The 10494-nt window shown below is 33.5% G+C and overlaps 3 protein-coding genes across 5 annotated transcripts; 2 read left to right on the top strand and 1 right to left on the bottom strand.

Moving 5' to 3' along the window:
* Positions 1–3625: 3625 nt before the first annotated feature.
* On the top strand, positions 3626–5599 carry LOC128919804 (uncharacterized). Its single transcript, XM_054225152.1, has 3 exons — positions 3626–5122; positions 5211–5403; positions 5477–5599. Exons 1-3 carry the CDS (start codon positions 4949–4951, stop codon positions 5530–5532), a joined length of 423 nt encoding a protein of 140 aa, XP_054081127.1. The 5' UTR covers positions 3626–4948; the 3' UTR covers positions 5533–5599.
* A 1054-nt stretch (positions 5600–6653) lies between these two features.
* Positions 6654–7528, bottom strand: LOC105217949 (uncharacterized). Of its 3 annotated transcripts, none has more exons than XM_054225154.1 (3): positions 7352–7528; positions 7081–7297; positions 6654–6792 (listed from the first exon to the last, which is right to left on the bottom strand). In XM_054225154.1, the coding sequence occupies exons 1-3, from the start codon at positions 7424–7426 to the stop codon at positions 6782–6784; spliced, it is 303 nt and encodes a 100-aa protein (XP_054081129.1). In that variant the 5' UTR covers positions 7427–7528; the 3' UTR covers positions 6654–6781. The 3 variants fall into 3 exon arrangements, with proteins under 3 accessions (XP_054081129.1, XP_011191525.1, XP_054081128.1); XM_011193223.3 differs by having other exon boundaries at positions 7051–7297; XM_054225153.1 differs by lacking the exon at positions 6654–6792 and having other exon boundaries at positions 6841–7297.
* A 1899-nt stretch (positions 7529–9427) lies between these two features.
* On the top strand, positions 9428–10255 carry LOC105217948 (protein UXT). Its single transcript, XM_011193222.3, has 2 exons — positions 9428–9694; positions 9745–10255. Exons 1-2 carry the CDS (start codon positions 9514–9516, stop codon positions 9990–9992), a joined length of 429 nt encoding a protein of 142 aa, XP_011191524.1. The 5' UTR covers positions 9428–9513; the 3' UTR covers positions 9993–10255.
* Positions 10256–10494: the final 239 nt, after the last annotated feature.

The raw sequence follows: 10494 nt of genomic DNA on the forward strand, positions 1-10494 counted from the left end.
ATTGCAATTCATTAAGATACACAAAATCGTGTTTGTGTAGACCTGTAGACCGCAGTGTACTGCTCGACTGTAAATCGCATTGGATGCCTCCCAAATTTTCTAAAATGTTCAATAAAAAATTAACCTTCATATGAATAAAAGATTGAGCCCCCTTTGCGTTCAACTCAAAAACGACTCATATTAAGAAATTTGAGGAGCTATAGCAATGTTAAACAAATAACTTCACGTACCCCTGCTTTCTCAGCACGTCATCAATGTGAAAGTCAGTTCTGTGCAAGTTTAGAACGGTTCAAGGAGATGTAAAAGTGGTTTCACGCTGCATGACGAAGACAGAATTCAATGAAGGCCTCATGCAGTTCTAGGGGTTGAAGTTAGAACAATGGAATAGTTTGTGTCAAAAACGTTTGCTGCCCATAGCTGCGTGTGTTTGTACTATCTTTTGAAAGTTTTCTTTCAAATATTTGTTTTATTGTTGTAGTTGGAAATCGTCATTGCTCTATTGTACCATTCTCTGTTACGTTTCTCTTTATATTCGATTCAGTTCGGTTGAGTAATACTCCATTCAAATGCATTTCCTCGAAAGTGTATAGAATGTGACTGCGACACAAAGGCGGACATAACAGTTTACAGAAGCCTCATTTACCAAAAAAAAAATTAAATTTTGGCAAGCCAGACAAACTGATGTGCGACATTAAGAACACCATATACATATGTGCATATGTATGTATATATGCATGCATATTATCCAAAGAACATATTTTAATTTGATTATCAACTGAAGAAAACATGAAAAGGGTACTTGAATAAATGCTTTCATAGGGATATCTATAAATTGTATTTCTGTTTATAATTATTAGAGCATTTGCAAGAGAATTGGTTAAGCAGTCCAGCACTAATGTTGTATGTATGTATATATAAAGTGTTGACTGCAACATAATATGAAAGATATGGTCATAAGTCGATTGGAGCGGCAGTAGAACTGCAAAATTAAAAACCACTATGAATGTACATATGTATGTGTGAAAACCGCGCCACATTGTTTGGTGTTAGCCAAGTGTGACAGCATTGTCGCATCAAGCTCCAATTGCTCTTATTGAAGAGATGCTTTGGAAGAAACTGCTCACACAATATATTCGTACTATGCGGAACGGTGATGCATCCGCAACGCATGGGCTGCATTCTTCGTACATATGTGGACTATATATGTATGTGGTTAAACCAATTTCATCGCTCGCCGGCAATAAATTCTTATGACTTATTCAATGTCACCACGAGCAATAGCTTGCGCGCAAGGCACTCGGCAGACGAAGCGGATACGCTTTTGCACTAGCGTTCCAGCAAGTTCAGGTTTGAAATAATTTGGTTTGAGCTCGTTTGATGGCAAGTCGTCTTGTAGAAAGCGAAATAAGCAAACTAGGCAAGATATCTTCAGTGAGGTTCGCCAAAGGAATGCTGAACAATATGTCTCGCAATTTACAAGGGTCAGAGAAAATATTTTCTCTGAAAATATCAAAATATATTTTTGTATATCTTATCAAAACCCAAATAAAAAAAAAAGTAAGGGAAGGCGAAGTACGGGTGTAAATGAACATTATGTACAGGAGTTATGACCCGATTTAAACCATTTTAAATTATCTGATAGGTTTACAGATATTTTCGGTAAAGGATTATCCTTAAGCACTGAGTTCTTCTTCTTCGATATTTGGGGCTTTGAAAATTCTAGTCCTATTTCGACAATTTTTAAGTGACACAGCACGAATTTAGTGTTTGTGTAAAGTTTTGTTCCGGTATCTTCATTGGCACTCGATTTATAAATTGCAAAGTGAACGAATCAGATGAATTAAAAATTGAGTTATATGGGAAGTAGGCGTGGTTGTTACCCGATTTCCCCCATTTTCTATCAGTACCATCAAGGTGTCTAGAAAATATGTACCAAATTTTATCAATTATCGATCGTGTAGTTCCTGAGTCTTTGAACAAAAAGTGGACGACACCACGCCTTTTTTAATGTTTTATAAAAATTTAGACCTTTTCAATTTCTTCGGTAAAATTTAACGTTTCCGACGTCACTAACCAAGTGAGTAAACGAACTTTTAGTATTTTTCAACAAAGCCCACCCCAGGGGTATCAAACAATAACAGATGATGAGCTCGAATTGCCACCTGAAATGAGAGTGATCCTTGCGCAACATTGTTCTGGATATTGTAGCAGGTTCAACTCCTACTTATCCAGACTGAACCCAGACATACAGACTATATGACCTGCAAGCAACGAGTCACCACACCATCCTCTCTCTATGGTGAGACCCTGTTGAAAGGGCCCGTTCCATAAGCCTACCGATAGATAACTTTGACGACAACTAGATTTATACTTTCCAACAGGAAATGGCCCTCCGGAAGACACTCTTGATGACGACGACAGGATTACGTCCATTAGACCATAGCTGAACGCCGCCCCATACTTGGTCTGTTGCTCCGTCGACATACTCCCTCAGGCTTACCAAAGTGTATTATTGAAGGGATGTGTCTTTGCCTAAGTCTTTCTATCTCTCTCCACGTCAACATTAGTGCTATAGCTGAGGGATTATCATTTCCGTGGGTACCACCTGGAATGTAATTCCTTATATTTTTACCTTCACTCATGATGTGTGGTTTCAGTGTTTTTGTTTACAGAGTACTTAATCTTCTTACTTTATTATATAGAAAGTGGTCGTAAGGAATTCAAATTTAATTGCTAAATAAATTTTTATAGGTGTAATCAAGGGACTATAATGCATTCGAGCAAAATTACGTTTGTTTTGCGCTAGTCATTTGTTAAAATCCTACATCGAGTTACCAAAACATGAAGTGCTTGGACTAATCAAATAAAAGGCTTTTTGGCTTGGGATATTTGTAATACAATTTACAGTTTGGCGCGCGATAACACTTTCATATGATGCCTCAACCATAACAATGGCCAGGAGCGCGACAATTGCTATTTTCTGCTGTTTGGATAGGGTCGGACCAGAGGGAAATGGGTGTTAGATGAGTGGGGTTTAGGGGGCATGCAAAGAGGTGGTTAGTGTAATGCGTGGACTCCTTGCATGCAGGACATATGTTGAGTATTTCAGGGTCTTGTCTGGATAAGTAGGTGTTTAACATGCTACAGTATACAGAACGAAGTTGCGCGAGAGTCACTCCAGTTTCGCGAGGCAGCTCGAGCCCTCTATTTGCGATGTGTGGTGTTTTATCTCCAAACACGCCATTCACGGGGAGGGAGTCGATGAAGGCTTCTCTGTGAATGGCATTCAGTGCTTGTCGAAAGCTATATCGACAGGACTTCGGATGCGACATCCTGTATGTCGTCGGCGTATTTCAAGCAGGTGCGCTTGATGGCTCCGGGAAGCGGCTCGGCTTCCAGTAGGTGACTACAGGAATGATTTCTACAAAAACTCCCAACAGAAACTGTCTGGAGAGCATTTCGTTATGCTCTTTTACAGGTAGCATACGGACCTCATTGTGTAGGTGCTCAACCGGAGACATCAAGAGGCAACTTATGGCTGTCCGGAGTGCGGTGTTCTGACAAGCCTGACAAGCTTCCTACTGCATCCAGGCGACCATATAGAGGCTGCGTAGCAATCCCACAAGAGCCAAAGTTTTAAATTAATATTGTACATAATCTCATAAAGTATGGTTGGAGCGAGCATATTGTACTATCAACAAAATAGAATGGAAAGTTTATGTCGCTATTAGACAATGGGGAATCTTCCAGTCTTTTACGAGACCTTATTTCTACATTAAAACATAAAAAGTCATTTCATTTGCTAAATATTATTTTAAAACAAAATAAAAGAATGTAATGCTATGAATTCACAATGATTAGCTGCTTATACTATGTTTACATATAACGAGATTATCTCCATTTACGAGCTTAACTCGATAATCTGTAATTAAGAAACGAAATTTCCCATACAAAATTCCTCTCTGGATAATCTGAGATTATAAAATTATCTCGTTTTATACAACTAGATTTTCGGTGTTATTCCTAGGTTTATCGATAATTTTGCGAAGAAAAGGAGAAATGTCAAATGAAAATGTAAACAACAATGGCCGACAGCGAGAGAAATATGTGTAATACAACAACAAATGCAACACATTTGACAATTGATAATCTCATTTGGCTATATGTAAACGGTTGGATTATTGAACGAGCTTAGAACGAGATTATTTTCATATGTAAACATACTATTACATTGGAGTCAAACGTAATATGCATTTTCCTGTAATTACTGACCCATTTGAAACTTGACTACGTCCTGTTTCAAAAAATTAGAGTAAATTTTGCTGAAAGTTAGAATTCAGAATTTTTTGTTGCACACTTCTTTGATACATATTTGTTCTTTTACCTGCAATTTCGACTTACGACTTTATCATTTTAATAGATCCAAAATCTTATCAAACTCCATTTCAAAGTGAATAAGCAATATCGAAAAATGAACCAAAGTAAACAGAAATAGGGATGGAAAAGTCGACTCTGACTTTAGTCGAAAATCGATCTTTTATTAGAAATAATAGACTTTTTAGGATCGATTCAAGCTTGTCTTGTTCGGCATGTTTTGGACATGTAATAAATAATATTGGTCAGCGCCTTATCGAAGTTAATATTACTCCACCTGCATCTGAATCTCGAAATCAAGTTTCCGACTTACCCGCTGATGAAAATGATGCTATTGACAATCTTGAAGACTTAATTACAGATCATACTGAGCAATCGTCATTGCGTGAGCTATTGTCAAAAGTTAAACAAATTGTCACATTCTTTCGACAAAGTGAAAGAGCGACTACAGAGCTGCTGAAATTACAGAAGGACAAGCCTGAAAATTCTCGTCTGAAATTAATTCAGGAAGTGCGAACGAGATGGAACTCCTGTGCTTGCTGATCATGTCAGTAAAGTGCTTTTACAAGTGAAGATGGACAAATCTTCGAAAGCTAAGCCACCTAACATGATCACAGGTGAGGAAATCGATGCGTTAGTAGAAGTTCGTGACATCTTAAAACCTCTCTTGCAAATAACTCAAGAAGTTTGTTTTGAGAAATGTGTAACATTGAGCAAGTGCATTCCTTTGATTTCAAGTCTTAGAAAAGTAAGTTCCCATTATTAAACTAGCAAAGCTATTGCAATATTATCTTGTTTTGAATTTTTATTGAATGAATTGATTTTATATTTTACAGAAGATTGAAGAGTTAACGCCAGAAGCTTTAATTGGGCGACATTTGAAAAAGAGAATGGTTCAAGACATCGAAACAAAATACGGCAATATTGAATCCGTAAAACTGTACGCTTGTGCAACATTGGTTGATCCTCGTTATAAAAAGTTTGGTTTTCAAAGAATTCGGGATTCTGCACGAGCGGTAACTAATGTCGGTAGGTTGATTATGCAAACATTATTTGATTATTTCTATGGTTTAGTTTAATCTTAATATAATTTTTTGTGTAGCTGATCTTGTCAAGACAACGAAAATTAGCATTGGCAGCAACGGTGGCAAATATTAACCCTCAAGATGAGATATTAGCTATTCAAGGTCCGGAATCTCAGCAAAACGAACGATGACAATGATGATTTATGGTCTTATTTTGATAACACTGTGAGTTGTAGTTCCAATCTTGCAGATTCTGATGAGGCTGGAGGATTACCAATACAATTACGACAATATTTGACACGCCCGGCTGTCAATCGGAAACAAAATCCAAATCCGTTCACTGTGTGGGAAAGTATGAAATATGAATATCCGTATCTATGGAAAGTAGCTAAAAAGTACTTGCCAATAGTTGCAACGTCTGTACCCTGTGAGCGATTATTTTCACATGCAGGACTTATCGCAAATCAGTTGAGGAGTCGCTTATCACCTCAGCACATTAATGAGCTAATATTTTTAAGATCAATCGGCGAAGAAATGTGGTTTTCGTAGTTATTTATTTTTAAATTTTTTGTTTTTTAATTAAAAAAAAAGCAATTTTATTATTCAATACCAAAATGTATGCAATGAAATCCTAAAATACTTTTTATAATATGTTAAAAACTAAAAAAAATATTGATATATCTAATGAATTTCGTGTACGAGTTGCTTAATTTATAAAAAGTCAACTTAAGTCACAAAAGTCGACTATCGGGGTTGATTAATTGACTTCCAGAATCGAAAAACTAGAAGTCAATTCCAAAGTCAAAAATCGATTCCGCTCGCGCTCTTTCCATCCCTAAACAGAATATCTATTTTGTTTTGTTTCGATAATTCCAATGCTTACAATTATTGAACGTAAGAAACGTTCATAGAAACAAGGTATTGCCATACTTAATAGAAATAATAATATTTTATATGTACAACGTTTGAGTAAAAATTAATTTTATAAGCCCAACTCATAAATAGTAAAATAAATTGATAAATTTGTTAATTATAATTTCTAAAGTCAAAACAGAAATGTTTGTAAAGTAATAAAACGTTTATGGAACATTCGACTCACTCTGTAGTAAATAAATCGTAAAGGCGGGGTTACACTCTAACATGTTTTTGTACTGTTAATCGTTTTCATTTTACAACCGTTTTCTTAATTTATTTAAAATTTGTTCTTCGTTTATTTTTTACGGTCAATTTCAGATTTTTTATAGACACAATTCGGAAATTTTCAAAATTAAAACCATGTTTCGTATACAGTACTCACATATATTTCATTTATAGAATTGCAAAGCTTAATTAACTATTTGTAAGTTAATCAGTGCAGCTTTATTTAACAGCCTTGAATGTCATTATCCAATAGCTGCAAAAAAATATACGTAAGCATGTTAAAAAAGAAAACACCAAAATAATTAAAGAAATTGTAAGTAGAACAAAATGTTTTGGAATAAAGTATTTATTAATCAAATATTTGAAATATGTTTGCACTTGTTTAAAAAATGTTTTAATTAATATATTAACTATTTTTAGTAGGTCAACGCATCTATTTCTTTTTTCAAGTCTTTTAAAAATGCATAGTCTTTGTCTAACCTTTCCGCTACTAGGTTTGCCACAGAATTACCTTCAACAAGAATCGGTACAACTTTCTCACCCAAAGCTTGTAGAATTTCTGCGACTTTGAGAATTGTCATTGGATCAGGTAATCCTGGTATACCGGCCCTTGGCATTAACTTTCCATCCCCGACTTTGTTGTTATTATCGACACTTGTAGCCTCTAATGATCGCTTGCGACGAGATTCATTGGAATCCTCAATGGTGGCCTCTGAGGATGAGTTGTCTTCTTCCGAAGGTTGTGGTGTATTGTCGTACTGCAACAAAATAATTAACGTTCAAACTTCCATAATGGTAGAGGATAACCTTACTTCAGCGTCCACAAGAACTATTGACAGTAGTAAAATTAAGCCGAACCACAAACCATTTTGTCTCAAGAGCAACATGTTAAATAATAATAAAATTCGATCTAGATTTATTACGTCCGCGAATAAATTTACCGATCTCCGTTCAAAATGATAACTCGTAGCAGTTGCTCACCAATTTATATATGTTTCTAGATTATAGAATTGCATGTCGAAAATCGCGTCAATTTGAAGTCGCGATATGCTTTAGTTTAAATGGCGTGCGAAACAGCTTCAACACTTCCAACCAATTCATCATGATAATTTGCCAATTTTTATGATTGCTTCAAAACATTCCAGTAAATGCATAATGTTTTTTCGAGCGGAAATTATCCATAGCGCTTTTTATTATTGAGCTTTTTTTATAATTATTGAGCTTATTTATTCGTGCCTAGTTGTCTTGTAAAATTGCCTCCGATCAAAACATCATGTTGTAATAGATAGAATGATTGCAACCATCGTCATATAATAGTTAAAGGTTCCATCTCCCGTGAATCTTGGTAACTGAAGACTTCTAAGCGTTTCTTTATCATCGAATTTTTTTTTTTCATAAAATCGTTTGGTTAAAAGCAGGGACTAATAATTATTTATTTATGATTTTTATCTTTTTTGCTCAAAATAAAAGTCACTTTTGGATTACATGTTTGCTATTAAGTTTTTTGGTACTATTTTTTCATGTCCTTTTAGAATGACAAAAAGAAAAAATTGGAATGGCATCAAAATATCATGGACCGAATTTCATTGAAATTGGTTCAGTAGTTCCTGAGATATGGATTTGGACTCATTTAGGCTGTGGCAAAATCATTTCTTAAATTTGATTCTTCAGCTTTGTTCTAAAATGACATGAAAAAATATTACCAAAAAACGTAATAGCAAACATGTAATCCAAAAGTGAGTTTTATTTTGAGCAAAAAATATAAAAATCATATATAATGATTATTTATGATTTTAATTTTATTTCTTGCTCAAAAATTATGATTATTTATGATTTTTTTTACAAATTTCTAAAAATTAATCATTAACGGTGAAGAAAATCATAAAAATCAATATATAATCATTATTTTATGATTTTTATAATAAAACTTATAATGATTACGGTCCCTGGTTAAAAGATAAAGTATAAATAATAAAGTATAAAAATATTTCATTTAGATGCACTTTGTGATTATTCAAAAATTTTTGATAATAACTTTCCATAAATTTTCACATAAAAACAACAATTATTGTTCCAACCGTAGAAAAATTTAAAACAACAAGGCAAATGACGTGTATTTATTTAGAATATGTCAATTTATGGGGCTAGTTTAAAAATGTTACAACGGAGGGAAAAAGGAACTTGAACTCTAGTTCAATAGTTTTCTTGGTGGAGTTAAAAATTTTCGCATTATCGAATGCTATTTAGTAATAGAGCAGAGTTGAAAGAAATGTATTAGTAAAGAGACACGTCCTCTTGCTAAATATAAAGTCTAGTAAAGTTCTGTTCTAGAAGTTAGATACAATCAGACAAACATAATATTTGAATATACTATATTTCTTATTTAGCGAAAAAGTTAAAAAACAACTAATTTGAGCAGTAAGAAGAGAATTTTGAAGTTTGAAAATCACTTGTAATATACATATTTAAATTTAAATAAGTATATGTTTTTAACTTATGCAAAACAAACATCAAATAATATTGATACTTTAATTAAACGAAAAATAATGTGACTCTGTTATGTTCCTATTTTCATTTTGCACACCCTGTTATTTCATCAAATAACGTAAAAATTCGTTATACGTTCTCTGCGTACACACAGCTGATTCGCCATATGTATGAGCACATAAGGATGTGTTATTGACCGATAATTTAAGGACGACGATTAATTTAATTTACGCAAATATTTTTTTCATAAACTTCAGCGATGCTATTCAATTTTAAATAAAATAGTGCACTCGTTGCTTTGGTTTTCTTATTAACAAAATGTGTTATATTGAATATAGGAGCGCTGCATTGTGATTTTATAGTATTTCATATCGTTTAATCGATACCTATGAATAATCGAACTTACCGATACATCTGAAGTTCATACACTAGCATCTACCGTCTCAATTGGGCTATTAAATTTCCTGGTTTCGCGAACAATTTATAAATGTCGCTATTAACTACAAAAAACTTGGAAATCTTTGTTAATGAATTTCTCAAAGAAGATTTGAAACAATTGGAACACCACATCAATGTTTACAATGGAGAAATTATGGAGTACGTGCAACTCAAAAATACCTTAGAGGCGCTAAATGAGAACACTGATGGTTCCTTCAAAACACAAATGGGTAAATACTAGAGTTATGTTTTGTTTTCTAATAGCTTACTTATTTCGTAGATATCGGAGGCAATATATTCATGGAAGCCAAAGTGGATAATCCATCAGACTCAGTCTTGGTTGACGTGGGAAAAGGTTATTTCGTGCAATTCACCTTGGAGGAAGCACTGAAATTTTTGGATTTTAAAGTAAAAGTTCTTACTAAAGAATGTAATGTGCTGCGAGACGAAAGTGTGAAAAAGCGTTCGGATATAAAACTAGCGCTGATGTGTATTGCTGAACAAGAAAACTTGTACCCGAATAAATAAGATTAAGTGGTATTTTAGGATTATATTACATTAATTGGAGGAATAATTAGTAATATTTACTACACATACATATATTATCGGAGTAAATATAAATAAAACATGTTGAAAGTCGCATATTAAGTTTTTATTAATTGTTGTACAATATTTGCTTTGTTAAATGTATATTTATTTAAATTTATATAATATGTGATTTACTTAACTGGTCAAAATCTCAATTGATTATATTTTTTGATGTTTTGTATGTATTAAAATACATAAATGTACTTATTTTCGTGTGTACAAATATTAGCTGGGGCTGGGTAGTCATTACTTGATTTCATATATTTTTGGTATCAAATCAAATATGTATATGCATGATAATCTAATGGTATATAATCTAATTAATATCTTTATATATATAAAAATTCTGCACTTGTACACATTTTTCTAATCTCCCATACAAACAATTTGTATTCTATAGATACATATGTATGTACGTATGTATGTACATATGTATGTATAA

The sequence above is a fragment of the Zeugodacus cucurbitae genome, chromosome 2, assembly GCF_028554725.1.
Source record: "Zeugodacus cucurbitae isolate PBARC_wt_2022May chromosome 2, idZeuCucr1.2, whole genome shotgun sequence".
Lineage (NCBI taxonomy): Eukaryota > Metazoa > Arthropoda > Insecta > Diptera > Tephritidae > Zeugodacus > Zeugodacus cucurbitae.

Coding starts and splice junctions, on each gene's coding strand:
- LOC128919804 (XM_054225152.1), top strand. CDS start 4,949: ATGGACAAATCTTCGAAAGCTAAGCCACCTAACATGATCACAGGTGAG. Junction 5,123..5,210: donor TGATTTCAAGTCTTAGAAAA/GTAAGTTCCCAT, acceptor TATATTTTACAG/AAGATTGAAGAGTTAACGCC. Junction 5,404..5,476: donor ACGAGCGGTAACTAATGTCG/GTAGGTTGATTA, acceptor TTTTTTGTGTAG/CTGATCTTGTCAAGACAACG.
- LOC105217949 (XM_054225153.1), bottom strand. CDS start 7,426: ATGTTGCTCTTGAGACAAAATGGTTTGTGGTTCGGCTTAATTTTACTA. Junction 7,298..7,351: donor TAGTTCTTGTGGACGCTGAA/GTAAGGTTATCC, acceptor ATTTTGTTGCAG/TACGACAATACACCACAACC.
- LOC105217948 (XM_011193222.3), top strand. CDS start 9,514: ATGTCGCTATTAACTACAAAAAACTTGGAAATCTTTGTTAATGAATTT. Junction 9,695..9,744: donor TTCCTTCAAAACACAAATGG/GTAAATACTAGA, acceptor CTTATTTCGTAG/ATATCGGAGGCAATATATTC.